The 19,590-nt window shown below is 46.9% G+C and overlaps 2 protein-coding genes across 8 annotated transcripts in view; one reads left to right on the top strand and one right to left on the bottom strand.

Moving 5' to 3' along the window:
- Positions 1-18,762, top strand: part of COLQ (collagen like tail subunit of asymmetric acetylcholinesterase) — a 79,228-nt gene extending 60,466 nt beyond the window's left edge. For 3 of the 6 annotated variants that reach the window (XM_077865265.1, XM_077865270.1, XM_077865266.1), the window contains exons 13-18: positions 2,701-2,840; positions 3,889-4,008; positions 4,434-4,554; positions 6,053-6,155; positions 7,777-7,881; positions 8,033-18,762. In XM_077865265.1, the coding sequence (XP_077721391.1) occupies positions 2,701-2,840; positions 3,889-4,008; positions 4,434-4,554; positions 6,053-6,155; positions 7,777-7,881; positions 8,033-8,102 (659 nt within the window). In that variant the 3' untranslated portion in view covers positions 8,103-18,762. The remainder of the gene's footprint in view (positions 1-2,700; positions 2,841-3,888; positions 4,009-4,433; positions 4,555-6,052; positions 6,156-7,776; positions 7,882-8,032) is intronic. The other 3 variants (XM_077865267.1, XM_077865268.1, XM_077865269.1) reach the window with 1 other exon arrangement.
- The window catches only part of EAF1 (ELL associated factor 1), a 14,325-nt gene continuing 10,919 nt past the window's right edge, over positions 16,185-19,590 (bottom strand). For both annotated transcript variants that reach the window (XM_077865275.1, XM_077865276.1), the window contains exon 6: positions 16,185-19,536. In XM_077865275.1, coding sequence (XP_077721401.1) covers positions 19,490-19,536 — 47 coding nt within the window. In that variant the 3' untranslated portion in view covers positions 16,185-19,489. The remainder of the gene's footprint in view (positions 19,537-19,590) is intronic.

Below are 19,590 nucleotides of genomic sequence, written 5' to 3'. Positions count from 1 at the left end.
AACCAGCAGGCAGGGTGACAGATGCCCTCTGACAGCTGAAAGGAAGCTGCAGGGAAACTGCAGTGGTGGCAGGAAGCAGGCTCCCTGCCTCATCCTGTCATCCTGTCAGGAGGCCATCTCTGGTTCTGGTGCCCAGTGCTACGGGGCAGGATGGTGCTGGGGCAGGTGGAGAGGGTGGGAGCTCTTTAGTACCCAAGTTATAGAGAAAGAGGTGCTGGGAAGCCAGGGAGAGAATAAAGGCAAAGTGCCTCTAGCACGTAATCTGCAATAACCAAATTTCACATTTGTCTGAGTCCTTCCAGTACCCAGACAGGGTTTAAGTGAGTCACTGTGGTACCTAGGAATTGCCAGCTTCCTACAGGCATCAATATTCCTGGACATTTGTCTTTGGAATGGCATAGTATTAAGTGAACATGAATTCACATTTCAGTGTCACCACTTACTAGCTGGATAATGGGACAAACTCCTGAATCTCTCTGGGCCACGGTTCTGGAAGAGTTGTTGGGGTCACAGAGCCTGCTCCAGTGCCACTCTCACATCCTCGGTTATAGAAATTCCCACTTCAGCTCCCCAGTGTCATGATTACCCAGAATATTCCTGGGCTGATGGAGTTTCTGTCTTTTTGGGCTGTGTTGAAAATATCAGAACACAAGACTAGAGTTCTTCCTGCAGCATGGTTTCTTATTCAAAGTACCACAACCTGGTATACAATGTTGGCAAGCCTCCCTTCCCCTCTTGCTGACATTATTCTGATCTTGGACATATCTGTTCATCAGCTCAGAAATGCTCAGGGTTGCAGGGAGGGTATTCCCATTGAGGTCTCCTCTAGCTGAAGCTGCTTCCTTGACCAGACCTTCTCCCCTGGGGTCATTTTATTTTCTGCCCTTCTGGGGTCTGCCAACCATGTCCCCAGTTGCTGGCTTCCCTGGAAGTTACACAGCCTGAAAGCAATGACTGTCTGGTTTCCAGACTCCCCTTACTTTCCCAGAAAGAGGCATACTTCCTTTCTCTGTCTCTGGTTTTCCTCTCTTTCCTTTCTTCCTGTCGGATGGCTCTTGCCCTAGCTCTTTCCAGCCAACCCAAATACAATTTTTTAAAAGATTTTAAAAATTTATTCATGAGAGACACACAAAGAGAGAGGCAGAGATCCAGGCAGAGGGAGAAGCAGGCTCCATGCAGGGAGCCCGATGTGGGACTCGATCCTGGGACTCCAGGACCACACCTTGAGCCGAAGGTATATGCTCAACTGCTGAGCCACCCAGGTGTCCCCCAAATATGATTTTTTAGCATTTTCTGAGGACCAGTTAGTCTACATTCACTTATTCATTCATTCATTCATTCATTCATTCATTCATTCAGATTCAAATCCATCTTTAATCATCAAGCATGTATCATGCCCCTACTGTGTGTCCAACCATGGGAAATGAAAACAGATACCAGCTTTGTGGATCTTACATTGTACTGGGGGAGACTGACCTTGATCAGATAATCTCACAAGATACAAAAATCATAAACAGAAGTGCCATGAAGAAAAGGCATGGGGAACCATGAAATTGTATCCAGCATGAACATGCCTTGAGTGTGAGCATTCAAAAGCCTTCCCTGAGGAAGTGATACTTGAACCCAGGTCAAGAGCAAGCTAGGAGGTACCTGGAGAGGGAGGCCTGGAGGGTGAAGGGAAAACAGTCTAGTAGGGGAATGGCTTGTGCAAAGACTGCGGCAGTTTTCAACCTCGGTTTACATTGGAATCAGCTTGAGAGCTTTTAAAAGCAAAAATGCCTGGTTTCTATTCTCAGCATTCTTGATGGAATCAGTCTGGAGTGTGGCCTGGGCATCATCAGGGCCTTTAAAAGTCAAGGTGAAAACTGCTACCCTAGCAGGCCACCCACACTGCAGGGAGTAGGTTTCCTAATCATGTGTGTTCAGTTCACTCTTCTCAGTATCAGGGGAGAATGAGTAGATGGAGCATTTTCAAACATTCCATTTTCTTCCAGAAGAAATAAAAGAAACCCACCTTCAGAAATTCCTTTATAAAGATCTTATATATAAAAGCAAAATAAAATGAATAAAAATAATAATAAAGGTTATCGGTCAGCAATGTGTTTATCAGCAAGACGTCTCTGTTAATCATAGTCTAAACAAAAAGGGGATTTTCTTATATAAGGAAGTGTAGAGGTGGACAGTGGCTGGCTTTGGTTCAGCATCTAAGGGTCACTGTTAGGGTCCCATGTCCTAAGAGGCCCTGGTCTTTCCTACATGTTGGCTTCTCTTCTCATACCTATTACTTCATGGTTGCAGTGTGGCTGCTGCAGCACCGGACATCTTCTCTGTCTTCTAGATAGGAAGGAGGAAGCCATGTCTCTTACCAGCAATGTTTTTCCTGAATCAGGATAGACTTTCCCAGATGCCTACCCTTCTCCCACTGCAGACCTTGCATGCAAGGTAGTCTGGGAGGTAGAATGCCTATCTGTTTCTAAGTATAGAGAAAGGGAAGAGAGAGAGGGTTGGGGAAGGTGCTGCGACACCCAGCATAGTTAAGGGGCCCACAGAAAACACCTCCTCCACATGTTGGAACAAGAGTCCCTTTGTTCCCTAAAATACCGTGGACTTTGACCTTCTTTCTGTTGTGAAGGTTGCTCATGTCTCCCTTGAGCTATTTGGTTTTCCCTTTCTTCACTCAAGCAATCTGTTGCTTCCTAGGACAACTTGTGATGGGACCCAAAGGGGACAGAGGATTTCCCGGGCCTCCAGGAAGCTGTCTTTGTGGAACCCCTACGAATGTGAATAACCCTTCTTACAGGGAATCCATGTTTGGGGCCAGTTCCCCACACGTTCCTGTGGTAAGGCTCCTAGGAGCACTCGGGGCTGGTTATCCATCAGGACCTCTCACCTGATCCTCTCAGAGCTTTGTAAAAGCCGTTTAATAAAACTGATTTCCCCATTCTACTTGGTACACATTATAGGAGATTGGAAAATTAAAAGTAGGAAACCAAACTGTCCATTTGGTTGCAGGTACACTTTGGAGTATTTTCTTTGTCTTTAAGAACAAAAAATTATTTAAAAAGTCAAGTAAATACAAAAGTGGAACAAATAGTGTAATAAACTTCTATGTACCCTTCACCCAAATCCAATATTTATCCACTCCTGGCTAATCCTGTTTCCTCTTTATACCCACTCACTACTGCCCACCCTCCCTTGGATTATTTCCCAGTAACCCTGGACATCAATTCATCATTAAATGCACGCAAAATCAGCCATCCAACATGCGGCGGTGCTGTGATTTATTTAACCAGTGCCGTACTGTCGGATATTTACAGGGCTCTCCCAAGCTTTTCACTAATGTAAATAAAACCATAATGAACACCTCTGGCTATAACAGTTTTGTCAAGAATCATTTCCAGATGTTGAATTACTTGATTAGATGATATCACCTCTTTAAGTCTTAGGAACATTTTAAACGTTTAAAAGAAATTTTTTTAAGAGTTTATTTATTCATGAGAGACACAGAGATAGGCAGAGACAAAGGCAGAGGGAGAAGCAGGCTCCCCGCGGGGAGCCTGATGCAGGACTCCATCTCAGGACGCCAGGATCACAACCTGAGCTGAAGGCAGACGCTCAACTGCTGAGCCATCCAGGTGCCCCCTTAAATGTTTAAAAATTTGAACTCACGCTTCATCTTAATGCAAACTCAGTAGGAAGTGGATGAGAAGATGTGGGAATCAAGGCCTTCCTCCCTACTTCAGGAGGGATGACAGAGTGTAATTAAGCAGACCCGTCCTGCCGCTGTCAACCAGCCGAGGGATAGAGCTTCTGCTTCCTCCTCCAGCTTTTCCCCTGTTCCCTATAGAAGTGTTTTTCTAGGATCCTCATCAGTATGTTCTCTGGCAGATTTTTGTAGTCAACAATCAGGAGGAGCTTGAGAGACTGAACACCCAAAACGCCATTGCCTTCCGCAAAGACCAGAGATCTCTGTACTTCAAGGACAGCCTTGGCTGGCTCCCAATCCAGGTACCCTGAGGCTGGCACTCATGACATACCCCACCCTGGAAAAGGACATAGCATTAGAGGAAAGAGGGGCCAACAATTGGGCCTGGCACAGAGCCTTTCTGCAATCTGTTCCCATGGAAGGACTGGGCGTCCTCCGCTGCTTTGCTTCTGAGCAGTTCTCTGTGCCCCTGCTCCCCAGATGGAACCTCCTCTTTGAGCCAGGGTTCCAGATGGTCTTCCTATCCCATATTGCCAGGCTGCCATCTTGATCTAGGCCAGCTTTCCTGTCAGCGGCAGAGCCCTGGGCAGCAGGAGAGGAGTGTCTTTCCCCTGCCAGAAGGTAGCCCCCACAGACCCAGAGCCTCTAGCCCCAGTGTCAATGACCTGCCCTCCCTGCAGCTGCCCACATGCCATCCCTAGTAATTGTCATGTGTTTCTTTGGCCAGGTAACCCCTTTCTACCCTGTGGACTACACTGCAGACCACCGTGGCTCCTGTGGGGACGGGGTCCTGCAGCCCGGGGAGGAGTGTGATGATGGGAACAACAATGTGGATGACGACTGCATCAGTGAGTGGGGCCCAGCCAGGAGGGCCTGAAGCTCAAACTGCCATGGGGTGGGGGGGGGAGGCTTAGGGCAAGCCCCTGGACGATTGGAGCCAGAGGGGCACACCTGGGCTGCTGTGGGGACAGCCCTCCCATTCAGGCCACATGTTGACTTCAACTCCCCAAGCATGTCAGTGGGGATTGGTGTCAAGGATCTTGCTCCCAGAAAAGCCACCTGTCCCTCCCTTTTCCTGAATCCTACATCTTGCCAAAACCCACATTCCAGTCCACATTCTTTATCAAAAGATAAAAGGTGATGCAGAGTGAAAGACAAAAGGGAGAAGCCAAGAATTTGATTCAGGACTTTGTTACCAGATAAAGCCCTAGTGGCAAAGCCCTCTTTAGGGGAAGCTGCCTTCAGGCTGATGGGAGGCGGCAGGATGGACAGGCAGGAAGCACAGCACTGGAGGGTTTGCTTTTCTTCTTTCAGTCATGCAGCAAAAGCAGGAGGTGAGGAAGAAGGCAGGGGATTTAGAGTCAAACAGAACAGAGTTTGAATGCTCAGAGAGGGGGCTACTCAGTGAGCTGGGAGATGGAAGGCAATTCACAGCTCCGGGTCTCACTTTCCTCAACCAAAAAATGGGTACGACAGTACTAACTGCTCAGGTCTTCAGAGATTCTGTGAGCTGATGTGCGCTGGATGTCAGGGTATCATAAGGGATCAACATCCCTTCACTGAATTATTTTCAAGCCCCTGCTGTGAGGAGCCAGGCCCCGGCTAGAGCTGGGGATGTGTAAATGGAAAGTCTCATTCCTTGCTCAAGGGAAGGCTGATGGCACAGCATAGTGAGGAAGTTATGCACTGAGATGGATGCAGGGACAGAGAAGCAGCTGGCTCCCTCTCAGGGTATTTCCATCCCGCTTTCTGGGATGGTGATCACTGGCATGCCAGCTTTGCCTGGAGTCCCTTCTGTCCCTGGTACAAACACCGTCAAATAGGAGATCACACAGCAGGAAGGAACTGAGGGGGTCTCAAAGCCCTGTAAAATGAGGGTGGGGCTCACACTCCAACACCCTTCCCTTGTGTGAGAACAAGAGACCCCATTGAAGATCATCTGGCTCCCCAGGGACTTGGGGTCACCCACCCTGGAAGTTCTCTGTACACAGACAAGAGCCACCTCGGCCATCACATGTGCCCAGTGCTCAGTCACCAGAATCTCACTTTGCAGGAACCCACAGTGTATCCTGTGAAGAGGAGATGGTATCTGTGCCCAAGGCTTAAGATAGGGATATTGAGGCTCAGAGAGCCCAAGTGGGCTGAAGCCTGGGTCTCTTTATTCTCTGGTGTGGGGTTTGGGGTTCTGAGGGGCAGTCCCTGGATACATCTGAAGCTTTATGGAAGTCCATTCAAGAGGGTGTGTGCTCTGGGTGGATCCTTCAGGCCACACAGCCCTTACAGGCTGAAGGAAGTTTGTCCCACTCTGAGTCCCCTCTCAGGACTATACTTCCTTGTGTCCCTCAGGCTGTCACCGGGCCTACTGTGGAGATGGCCACCAGCACAAGGGCGTGGAGGACTGTGATGGCTCTGACTTCGGCTACCTGACGTGCGAGACCTATCTCCCTGGGTAGGGATCACCTCACATGCTATTATGACACCCCTGCCTCCCTCTCTGACTGCCTCCTCTTTTTTCCTTCCCAGATACTTTCTTAGTGCTCCTTATGTTCCTGTACTTTCTAAACACTGAGGTATGGTGATAGATAACACAACACATGGTCCCTGCCCACCTAGGGGAGACAGGCCATAAACACATAATCACCATGTGCCCTCCCAGAGTGCCTGAGTGCCCCTGAGGCCAAGCTGAGACAGACAAGGACCAGCTTTGTCCTGAGCCCCTGGAGATGAGCAGTCTCTATATTTAGCTGTTGCCCCTGGCTGAGCAGCTCCCATCCCCAGTGGCTACCATGACATTAGTCTTCTGGAAAGTGGGTCTGGAGGAAGTCCAGTGGAGGGTGGAGGGCATTTCCAAGAATCCAAGCATCTGTATAACCAGAATTCCCTGGAACAGCTACTAACCCCTGGGCCCGTGGGTGCAATTGAGATCACACCAGCATTAATATTTAATTTTGCTGGTTCGTGGCCCCTCCAGGAAAACCCCAGGAACCCCAGGAATTTAGTATCCTCTTCAAGGATCCCTCTGGTTATATCTGGGACTCTCCAGTGGGTGTTCGTGTTGCTCAGTATTCTAGTGTCTCAACCTCCACGTTGATGTCTCCCAAGCCAGCTGAAGGGCCACTGGGCCTGTGAAGTGCAAAACAGCACCAAATTCCCCTTAATCTTCACCAAACTAGAGTTGTATAACATTGTAGGAGAAATGGGAAGGTTGTTCCTCCCCCCAGGTCTTGCTTCTCCCTTGGCTCCAGAGTGGATCGCTGGCCCCTCACACCTCCTAAGTCTCTCAGAGTCCTGTCTTCCAAAGCATTCCCTTCCAGCCCTGTTCCTGGGACCTAGGCCCTCAGCAGGGCTGGCAAATAGACACCAAGCCTGCCGTTCTGTTGCCTCATGTCTGCTCTCTTTTACCAGGAGGTATCCACAATGCCCACCCCCCAAACACATCAAACCACGCTGGGAGAACTACAAACCTGTAGTCATCCCACAACAAGCACTGTAGGCTTAACCAGCACCCCATTGTATCTGTGTGACTTTATGTACTACCCTGTCTCCAACGTACGGAGGATTCCTAACAGACACCCGCCAGAGAGTTGGCAGGTCTGAGCTGATTGGTTGATGGCTTCATGGAGACAACTCAGTATAGACATTTGGACATGGGAGTACAGGATTGCATAGAGCCCAGGGCTTTCCCACTGGCTCACTGTGGTTACTTATCTCTAGAAGCCTTAGGGGACACTTATAAATATGGGTATAATGGATGGCACATTGTCTCAGGATTAGCACTTGGGCTTACAAAGTATAAATTGCTAAAATGGTGGCCCTCTGCCACATGTTGCTACTTAAAATTAATTAAAATTAAACAAAATTGAAAATCCAATGATTCAGTCACACCAGATTTTAAGAACTCAATAGCCACATATGGCTAGTGGCTGCCATATTGGACTGCCATAGAACATTTGTATCACTACATTATGATCTGATGGACAGCACTGGAAGGAAATCTTTCAGGTCTTAGGAAGGGAGTAATTCTCTAAGATTCTGTGTTAAGAACAAGGTTGCCAACTCTTTCCACCCAGATCCCTCCATTGGGTTCAAGGGGAAAAGCCCCAGAGGCCTGGACTCAACTGCTCCAAGCCTTTCACCCCAAATGAGAATGAGAACAGTCTCTATGGAACCCTCAGGTAAGGTAGCAGCAGTGGCTGGTGTCTGATGAGGTTTGGCCAAAAAGTCACCAAAGGTGGCCTTTTAGAACATGGCTTGGTCATGAGGGCTGGGCAGGAGCTCTCTTGCCCACCATCCCATGTGCACCCTGACTCCTATCTGCCCCCTCAGGTCATATGGAGACCTGCAGTGCACCCCGTACTGCTACATCGACTCCACGTCCTGCCGCTACTTCACATGAGGAGGAGGTGGGCTGCATCCTATATATTTGGCAACAGCTTCTCCACTGTCATCAAATTGACTTTGCGCCATCCTGGTCCAGTTTCTACCACCTTCATATGACAAAAACAAGGACAAACTCCTGCTGTTAAGACATGCTTTTGACTCAGTCGACTGGAAGAATTTAGGACTACTGCATCCTGTCTTAATCCAAAGTCCCGGAGAACCTTCCATGTGCCCAGCCTGGGAACTGTTCCCCCTTGCTACCATCTGGCCAAATAGCCAACCTTCAGTGCCCTTTCTCTTCTGGAATGTTACTGACTCAGACCATTGACTTGGCTTAGAACTGTTAGCCCCACTAAGACCTGCAGGGTTTTTTGAATATGTTCTCATCACACTTGGGGCATCTGGTGTACAGGCCTCTCTGTTCCTCTGACCTCCAGAAATGTGGGCATTCTCACCCAGGGCAGCCGGCCATCAGATCTCCCCAGGCTTGTGAAACACAAAGCAGGGAAGTGGGCCTGTTCTCTTGGAGTGGCTCCCAGCTCTGGACCTACTGAGGAACCCCTCAACTGTCTACAGCCCAGCATAGCCTCATATGGATGCAGTTTCCCCAAGAAGAGACCCAACTGTGAAAAAGTCCTGTGAAACGGTGCTCTGCCCCTGGAGAAGGTGGAGGCCCAGCTGGGGTGCTCAGCATGTGAACAATAGCAAAGCAGTGACCTTCTGCTTCTCAGTGTTCCCCAAAGGGGTAGCTCTTGTGGTTTCACCATCCTCAGCACCATCTCATGGCTCTCTGAGCTTTAACCTCTGTCTTATGAATGCCCGTTATGTCCATTTCTTGTTCAGGGGGTTCACTACCAGAGGGAAACTACTGAAGTCTACACCTGGGTAGGCTTTTGGTGTTCTCAGTCCTTAGGAAAATGTCCCCATGTGAGGCCCTATGACTGAGTACTTGCTCCAGGCAGAGGCCATTTCTGTCCTGGGCTCCAGCTCTAGGCTGCCTGCTGCTTCCTGCGCACATCCTATGACCTTCCCTTGGTGTCTCCGTAGTGCATAGCCTTGCCCTCATGTCTGTGTCCCTGAGCCCCCCATGTTTCTGCAGGGTCATTAGTTTGGCCTTTGAGCTGCCTTGTAACACGATCTTTCCTGAGTGGGGCTTAGCTTTGTTTTGGAAGTATGTCTCCCCCAAACCCAAATGGCAGACCTCAAATGGAATTTGCCTATTGCTACCAGAGAGGGATACTTTTGGGCTTTTGTACAAAGCTATCTAATGTGCCTGAGTCCTGGGGACTCAGTAGACAGGAGCTTCTGGCCCAGCGGGCCATCACTAATGATCTGTAGTAGATGGGATCATCCCAAGGGTGATGCCTTTAGAGGTGGGGCACGCTGGTCAGCCTGGTTCCCTCAGCCTCTTCTGCACACCGTGGGGTGACACCTTCATGCTGGGATCTCCAGATGGGAAATCAAGAAATACAAGCAGTTTGTTTCCCCACTGTGGCTCTCTCTTCCCTGGGGGTTTTGGGCCAGTGTCCCAGCATTACCGTTTGGAATGAGGGGTCTGAATTTACTGTCTCCCAGGCTTTGCAGAGGGTTCTAGAACATGGAGCAGTACTACCTCCTCAGGGACAAGGGAGGAAACTGATATTGAGAGATTTAGAGGGACTTACCTAAGGCTACAAAGCCTGGTCTTGCCAACCCAGTCCCACTCCAGCCTTATTTTAGGACCATGTTTAGAACAAGATGGAGCTCCAGCACTGCCCTTGGTTCGACCTGCCACGAAAGACCCTGTCCTGGGTCCCTTGTCTTGAAGGGCACCAATCTGGCCTTCCCCTGGCTATGTCCCTCCCCACGGGGCAGGGAGTCTATGAGGCCAAGGTGACGTGCCCACTGAAGCTTGTGCACCCCTCTCCCAGACTATGATCCAGGTACCCAGGAGACCACAGTTCCTATCCAAGTGGTCCTCCTACACACGTCTGTCATCCTGACCTGTACGCACCTATAAGCATGAGGGGTGGCCAGGGACAAGCTGTGTTTAGGGGTTGTAGATGGGGCTTGGATATGCAGGCTGGGGTTCCCACAGAGATAGGCATGAAGCCTCTCTCACTTGGACGGGGCCTTGCTCTCCTTGTGCCACCACAGAACTTTGAGGCATCTAAATATTCCAAATGCAAACCCAGCCTTCCAGGTCTTACAAAAAGTGTGACTGTCAAGTAAGCAGACAGGACATATTTAGGAATAGTTTGATTCTAACATGAAATACTAGACATATGGTACGTGAACCTCCACCTGTGCTCTTGTAACCAGATCTCACAATTATTATCAGACAGGTGAGGGCCTGTCTCTGACTATTGCAAGGGGTTTCTGAAAGGCTCTGAAAATGAAAGGATTCAAAGCCACATGTTTGAAGTATATATGTAATAATAGCAATCCCCCCCCGTGGCATTTGTGATTTTTAAAAATTCAATTAATAACATAGATTATTTATTTCAGAGGTAGAAGTCAGTGATTCATCAGGTGCCTAGAACACCCAGTGCTCCTTCCATCACGTGCTGCCCTCAGGCCTCCCCTGAAATGCTGTGGTCCAGGGAGCAGGTCCTGGTCCAGGAACAGGGACACCTGTAAGCAGGCCAGGTGGCCATGGGAGAGGTAACCAAGTGTCTCTTGAGAGCACTGGCTGTTTCTGTGGGGAGCTGAGGTGCCACAGAGGGAGGGCAGAGCCCTCAACTGGGAGTCCTGACATCTGGGCTCATACTTGGTTTGTCACTTCTCACAGACTCCATCTCCTTACCTAGAAGAAACTGTACACAAGGGCCGAATTTTCTTTCAGCTCTAACAGCTTGTGGGTGGGGACTCTCCTCCAGCAGTGACAGGACATGCCTAGGAGTGGAGATAGATATCCTCAGCTTCTCCTGAGACTGTCACATAGAGTGGCTGAGAATATCAGGGTCTTTAGAGCTGCAGCAGAGTCACCAAAAAAGGCTATGTCAGTTTAGATACTTTTGTTGGTAGGTAGCAGAAAATCCAACTTAAATATAATATAAACTACAGGGTGGAATTTATTGGCTTATATAACTTAAAAAATTCCAGCAGTTGAGTGGAGATCAGACATGGTTCAAGCAAGGCTTCCACTCCATTTCTCTGCCCGGACTCTCTTCTCCGTTACTTGCATATCTCCTGTTAGTTTGATCCTTGGGTGTCACAAGCGGACTATTGCAATTTCAGACTTACATCTGACCCTATAATATCCAGAGGAAGAGATAACATCTATTCCAGTGGCTCTCAAGAAAGTTTTTTTCCAGAAGCCCCCCAAAAGTCTTACCTTGAGCCTCATTGCCTATTTGGGGTCACATGCCCATTCCTGAACCAATTCTTGTCAGAATGCCGCCCACTAATTGGATTACAGCTGGGTTCCTGAACCCACAGAGGCAAAAGGTGTAAGATTACTCCTTGTTCACTCCCTAGGGATTCTCCAGAAGCACATCAGCTGTGTAAGGAAGGCTTGGCTATTGGCCAATATAGTGGGGAGCAGGTATGAGGTGAATGGGTGCTGGGTACACACAGTGTCTATCACCGTGGCAGTCTCTGGTTTTGCTTTTCCTTTTGGCAGGAATAGGTGCTGAACCACTTGGGGAAAACCTCTGGGAAGATACCTCACAACTAGACAGCTCTTGGCTGATTCTGATAGAGCTCCTTGAAAGAAGTTGACTCTCCTAGGGAGCCAAAGGTTATCAAAGAGGTGGTGTAGTTTGCTTTTGTGAAAAAAGGAGAGGATAGGATTTACGTATTTGGGTTTGGAGCCTGTCACTAACTCCCTATTTAATTTTCCTGCATAATTTGCTTAACTTTTCTGTTTTTCTCATCTTTATACTGGGTTATTTCAGGGCGTGTTGGCATTTTAGTGATGATACGGTTAAAATTTCTGACACCTAGAAACTCTTTACAGAGGGTTGGGTTTTATCTGTGTCATTATTATTTAAGGACTTAGGCCGAATCACTCACCTCTTTGGGACCTGGGGGTTCTTTCTTCCCCCTTTGAGGCTGGTTACATGGGTTCACTTTTGACAGCAGTTTGGACCACAGTCTTTATTACAGCCTTTACTATAAAACAGTGAAAAAGAGCAGGGGTTCTCAAACTCTGCAGCACATTAGCCTGTTTGACAAATACCACCAGGGATGAACCAACACAAATTTTGTAGACCAACAAAATCAGGTTCACTGTCATGTAGTAAGAAGACCAAACACCAGAGGAATAATGGAACAGCTCATCAAACCAAGAAAAAGATTATGACAGACTTGGGGAGGGGTGCAGTGTAGGCAGAACATGAAAGCAGCATTGTGGGAACAGGCTCAAAGCAAAACAGGGGTCAAGGTCAAGCCTGGACTGGGAAGTGGACCCAGGTCCCGATTCCTTGGAGAACTGCAAAGTTAAGAAAAGCAGGGACTGTCATGCTGGAAAATCCCTATCAGAATTTTTGAATCTAGGGTAGAAACTGAAACTGCTTCTCTGTGTCAGTGACTCATGCAGCGCAGGTCTTCCAGGCAAGGGTGGAAAGTTTCATTGTTAATGATAGGATTGCAAACTGCAAAGTTTTGACAGCCCAAGATTTTAGTCACAAAGGTTGACATGATTTTTGTTCAGGTGGCAGGAGTATAAAGCAAAGCTGAGGCTGTCACTGAAAAGAAAGCAGGAGTCATTCAAAGAGTGATTATGATACTGTAGAGCTGACCTTGAGAGAAAGATTGCTTCCTGTTAACTTTGCAGCATTATCAGTGCCTGCCCTGACAGTCTGATGAATGACATGGTACAGGGCTGACTTTACCTCTCTCAGCCTGGACTAGTTTTTTTACCCTTTCACCAGTAACAGAGGCCCAAGCTCTGCTCAGCTGATCCCCAATGACCCACACTATGGCGAGGCTTCTCTAGGCCAGCCCCCAGGCTCCTAACATAACCAGGGAAGCGTGGGGATGGGGTTTGGCTCCAGAAGTCTTTATCCACCTTCAAAGCCATTTGAGTGACAAACTTGTGAGCAAAGTAAGGTCTTTAGAGGAACCGTGTTCTCAACCTTGGTAACTAGTACTTAGGAAGCAGTGCTTGGGAAGATGGTAGGACAAATTTTCTAAGCATCATGGGACATACACCGATCATCCATCACTTTAATATGGGCCTGGAGGACACATAGGTCAAATTGCTTAAGAATCTCCAAACCTCAATTCATAGGCCAACCATGCTCCATTCACTGCTTTACTTGAGTTGTCCCGCACTCCCCTTCCCTCCCCTATAGTGGAGTGAACCAATTTCAGTGAAACTCAGATCTTGCATTAGTATGGTAACAGTGAGCTCATAGATCAAGGATCTTGGCAATTCATCAAGGAGATGGTTACACTTCAATAACCTACAGTCACCACCCATGGACCCAGAGGCTCCAAGAGTGTGGTTTCCATCCTCATTTGTTGCAAATGACACAAGAGTAAAGGATTGAGGACTCCCCACCTCACATAATTGGGGTGGGGGGGCAGGCAGACAGAAAGGGGGAATAGGAAGAGAACTCACACTGCCTTTATCAGAGGGCCTTCCTCTCTGGGGATTCACCTAAGTTCTTTTCAGCTCCAGACAGCTGACTTTTGGAGTCAGACAACGCTACAAGAAACAAGAAACCAACTCACTATAGGAAGAAATGGGCTATTTCCCCAGCCCTTGTTTGCCTTTGCCCCACTACCTTTGCAGAAAGAAAAAGGGGCCCATGGAAAATGCCAAGATGTTAGTACCTCAAGAGAATTTGTGATTATTTTGGTTTTGCCATCCTTCCACCCCCTCGATACCTCTAGATTTGGGGTTTTGATGTTCCAACTCATAAGGAGTATCACATCCCACTGCATGTGTCACTCCAGGTTACTCTCAATCCAACTCCTACCTAGGATGGCAAAATGAAGGCAGTCATTCACAGTAGTGGGTCATCATTTGAGGCTCATCATGGGAGACTATCTTCTTGGGGCACAAGTTTAAAGCTTTAGAGTTTATGAGGATGACCTGAAGGGCTTGTCAAAACATTACTGGGACCCACTTTCGAGTTTCCAATTCAGCATGTCTGGGGTGGAACTTGGTAATTTCTATTTCTAACAAGGTCCCAGGGGATGCTGATGGTGCTGTGGACCAGGGACCACATTTTAAGAGCCACTACTTCTGGGGAAATGTCTCATCTGAGAACAACGGTAGTAGCCCAAATACACTGGGGGACAGGAGGACTTTGGGTAAGTGGGTTTTTTTTTTAATACTCTTCCATTAAGGAAGTAGGGTCTTTGTCCTTTCCTTTTGAATCTAGGTGGGCTTTTGATTGCACGGACCAATAGAATGCTGTGGATGTGATGCTGGGTGACTTCCCAGGCTAGATCATCTACAGCCAAGCAGCTTCTTGGGACACTCATCCTAGGGGAGAGCAGCCATCATGAAAGAAGCCCAAATACCTTGAGACTGCCATGTTGGGTTCTGGTTGACGGATCCAAATGAACTTGCTTCCAGCCATCCCCACCATGGTGCCAGAGATGTAAGTGAAACTAGTTCAGACTCTCCAGTCCTGCTTGTCTGCCACCTAAGTTAACATTGAGTGACCTCAGGGGAAGCCCCAAGGAGAATCGCCCAGCCAAGCTCTATCCTAAATCCTAACCAACACTTCCATGAGATAAAATGGTTGTTGTTTAAGCCACGAAGTTTTAGGGTAGTTTGTTACTTAGCAATAGATAACAGTGCTTTAGGTTAGAAAGGTTAGAAAGGAAGCAAACCACTCTGGACAGGGCAAAGCGCCAAGTCCAGAGGAGCTGCTGGCTTGCGTTTGGTGCCCTCTGCAGGATCCATGAATATAAGTTGGCCTTAACTCCTACATGGACTTTTATTTATCTGGCTAGGAGAAAAGCCAGGCAAGAGAGGGGACTTAAGTCATTGTATGGCCCAGTGTTCTCAACCATGATGGGGATGTGGAGTATATACAGGTTGTAGAATGACTGCAACAACCACCCTAATTCTCACACCTCCCTGTATCCACACCTTTCTAACATACTTTGCTACTCCTCCCATCAGCTGGTGAAATGCAATGTATTTGCCCAACCCCTTGATTCTGAACTTGATCTTGTGACTTGCTTTTGGCCAGTGACATGTTAGCAGTTGTGACAGAGGTAGTGGTGTTTCGTCTCTCACTCTAGCACCTTTGCCTTTGCCATGACAATATGCCTATGCTAGGCTGGCCAAGGCCATCCTCGATCAGCTGAATCCGTCAAGACATATGGAGCCCAGTCAAGACCAGGCTGTCCAGGAACACCCAGTCTAAATCACCAATCCAGACTTGTAAGCAAAATAAATGTTTATTTTAAGCCACTGAACCCTGGGATGCTTTGTTACATATCATTGTAGCGGCAATACTTAAATGAGGATCAAACTCCCTTAACTGATGAAGGTACACTGCAGTGTCCCCAGAGTCCTCATTCAAATCTAACTCCTATATCCCCCTGAAGAAATGGGAGCCAATTACAGAATAAGCAGCAGAGGACTCCTAGCCTAGTTCTCTTAATGTGTAATTGAAGTCAGTCCAGATCTATGGAGCACCCATTAGGAGAAAGATAGCAGAGAATTAAAAAGGGAATATGGTCACTGCCCACCTAGAAGTTTATAAACTATCTGGAGCCAAGACCTCAAGACTGATGTAGGCATGTGGAATGGGAGCAGGGAGCAGGGTCACTTCCAGCCAGTGAGTGTACATGTGTGTATATATATATGAGTGGCATGGCACCATAGGTGGAAGGAGTCTGGTGAGCTAAAAGACTAGGCTATGAGGATATGTCTAGGGATTCAGTTTAACCCCTCTATGGTTTTCAGATTCAAAGCTAAGCTGGCTTTCCAGACCAAGTAATGGCCTCAGATGCCATGTGGCTCACTAAAGACCACCTTTAGTTTTGAACTTCACACCTTTTAAAACTGGGGTGTTTATCCCAATGATCATAAACACCAAATTAAAAAGGAATCCATTTAAATAAGCTTAAGCATAAAGGATTCTTAATAGAACCCTACATTTTTCATTGATCTCTAGGTAACAAAAGAAAATCCACCAAGACATGAAGTGTATTGCTGACCTTTTTTTTTTTACTTAAATATAGTGATCTTTAAGAGAATAAACCAAAAAAACTTTACACAGCAAATATTTTACATAAATGTAAACATGCACATCTACTTCATAATTATGCAAAATAAACTTTTAGGCACAAGATTTTAAAAGTCATTAAAGAATAAGACAATAAACCCAAGACAGATAGGACAGAAGCGACAAAAACACATATTTCATAACGCTTCAATTGGTCTTGTCTTCCAACCTACTGGTTAAGGCCTGAGTTTCAGAAATCCTACCTTCCTTGCCAAATGGAAACATCCAATTTGGCTGTACCTAATATACATCCACATAACAGACTATTATCTTTCAAAATAATGTAATAAATACATCACACACACACACACACACACACACACACTCTACTTAATCAGCCTCTCAATTAGGATAGCAAAGATTTTGGAATTTTCAAGTTTTCCCACCACTGAAGCACATACATATTAATACCACACACAGAAAAATGATTCTGGTATAGAAATAAAATAGTTAATGAGTGGCATCATCACAAATCTCTAGTTTGTATTAAGTTTCCCCAAATCACATCTTTATTGTGGCTTGCCATGACTTCTTGGGTACCTCGGATTTAAGTCTTTATACCTTACCTAATGACTCACGGGATGGTAGTCATAGAGGACAAAGAAAAGGCAATTTTAACAATTCAGTTAGAGACTTCAAAAGCATGAAAACCAGCACGGATCATTTTCAGCTGTCTCCAAATGCTTGGAATGTTTTCTCCATGTCTACCCTCTGTACTCCACTGGTTGGTTTTCTCTACCTCCTCCCCACCAGGCTATAAGCATCTGAATGTCTATTCCTGTGGACACCCCAGGGAGTAGCAATGAGAATGACAGACAAGTCCCTGCTCTTAAGGAGTTCACAGCAACCAGAGCTCAAGCAAGAGGAAGGTCAGTACGTACACAAAGCACTCCAGTGGGCTGAAACAGAGTCCACGAAGATGGCACCTATAGAGTGTCGGGCCTGAGGCCTGACAGGGGAGAAGGGAGGGAGAGACTGAGAAGGCACAGAGGCACAAAGAACAAGTCCAAGGAGGCTGGTACAAGCTTACTCATGAGAAGTAATCTATGAGGCCAAATTCTTGATTTCTGAAAAGAAAAGATTCCTTGTTCTGGTGGGTAAAGGTGGAGGGTGGGGAGAGGGAACCACCGAAGGCTTTGTGCAGAGAACTAACTGGAAGTGGGCTAGAGGACAACCGTGCAGTGTCAGATGGGATGGGTGACAGAGGAAAGGCCCTGAAGCCCACAGATCGCAACTCACCAAACCCAGTGCAACATGCAAGCATTTCCTATAGAAACAAACATCTTGACCCGACATGCCAAAAACCACAGCTCTATCTGTATAAATCAAGACTTTAGGAGAAAAAAAAAAAAAAAAAAAGGACAGAGAGGCTTAAATAGATTTTTTTTTAGTTCAAGTTCCTGGAACCTGCCCCAGCTTGAGCAAGTTAAGATCAGTGAAACAATTCCCACATCCAGTAACAAGTCAAGTCTCCCAATCAAGACCTTCACCTTCCCTGAGCTGTCATTACCAAGGAATTATAAAACAATTACCAATTCATTATAAATTCCTACCTACCATTAAATCCACGGAAACCTCAGGATGGGCTGAGAACCCACCACAGAGTTCTAGTGTGTCCCTATTACCTATACTTGGTGGGGGGAGTGAGTGTGCCACTGGATAATGGCGCCAGGCCTGCATCTCCAGTTCACTGGAGCCACTGTGTGCATCAAACCGGTGATTCTGTAAGGTGCAACTCTCACCAAAGCCCCCACCATGAATCCTCTAATTCCTTTCCAGGTCCAGGAGGCTTCCATCTGCTAGCTGGGGAAGCAGAGGCCATCTTTGGGTGCAGGAACCCAAGGAAGGAAAATCATTTTTAACGTTCTTGATACCCACTGAACCAAAGTAAATGGAAATTTCTTAGGACATTCAAATTGTATTCATTCAAATTACAGAAATGGGCTATCCATACTAATCACGGGACAATTTGTCACACATTTACTCAATATGGAACATTTACTAGTGACTAGTTTCCTGTAACATTCATTTGGAAAATGCACACTGCAAAAAGGCAATCTTGTGACTTTCTTCTAGTTGTATATCAAAAATACAAATCGTTCTGGGAGTCAGGCACAAACAGTGGTACAAAAGCATGAACAGAAATGCCTTCTCCAAGAATGTGCTCATTTCATATTGCAGAACTGCTTCCTATCTGGATTCTGGTTTTTGAAAACCTGCTGCTGATTCTTTTGTTCAGAAAGATTCCTTCACTATACCGCTCTTCCACTCCTACCTCCCCCTACTAAAATGCACTGAGTGAAGCACATGTAGCATGGATCTACATGGAACTAAAAGCCCCAATCTGACTGAATCTCAGGTGTTAACACAGTGGCTGCTGGTTTAATCTGCTCACCCAGACTCATGTACTTAGGGACTTTTTGGATCAGAATTTGAGCCAGAAGTACCCAACACTTTTGTCTTTTGGAATCGAATAAAAGCTCTGATGTACAACTATCAATGTCTTGCATGAGAATCTCCGGTTCCAACCACTGAGATTAAAGGAGGGAGCAGCAGGAAAAGCTTGGACTGGGGGTAGGAGACCGACCATAAGCCAGCCGTGGGCTTCTTTTTCCTTATTTGTAAATGAGGGGCTTGAGCTAGCAGAGCTCTAGTGTACCCTCAGGAGGACACTCTAGGACTCCCTCCTGAAGTCCATTTCTACACAGGCTTATCAGACTGGGTCAGACAAAACTTCCTTACCACTTTGTCTCAACAGTTTAAAGTGGTTTTAACATACTTCTGTGCTGCAGTTTGAGGTTTCCCTCTCTCTCCTACCCCTCAAAGACCAGGTTTCATTTCACTGGTGCAAACCACTGGGGCAAACTGTGGCTGCTGAGGTTTAAAACTGAATCACTGGTCTGCTAAAGATAACGGCCTTTGAGTAACCTAGACCAGGGTACATTGGTCTGTTTTTCAGGAATAGTGTTAACCAAATAGAATAATTCTGTTAGTTCTTCCATAGTTCTACTTTGCAACATGAGATTGTTTGAAAATTACACGAGAAAATCACCCATCACCACTAAGTTAAAGACTTGAATATCTGAGACCTCCAGAGCCTCAAACTCCTACTACAGTCACTGATCCATAGCGCGTCCCTCTCAGCAAGGGGCTCCATGCGAGTGCAGCCTGATCCAGCAGCACATCTGTGCACGAGGAGCTGATTTCGAAAGATCCGACTCTAGTCATCACTGTCACTGCCAGACTCACTCAACTGCAAGTCATTTCCTATAAAAAGAAAACAGAATCACACCAGAAGTGCACAAGTTAAAAACGACTTCC

The sequence above is a fragment of the Canis aureus genome, chromosome 22 (assembly GCF_053574225.1).
Source record: "Canis aureus isolate CA01 chromosome 22, VMU_Caureus_v.1.0, whole genome shotgun sequence".
Lineage (NCBI taxonomy): Eukaryota > Metazoa > Chordata > Mammalia > Carnivora > Canidae > Canis > Canis aureus.
This window is presented reverse-complemented; position numbering and strand designations above follow the sequence as displayed.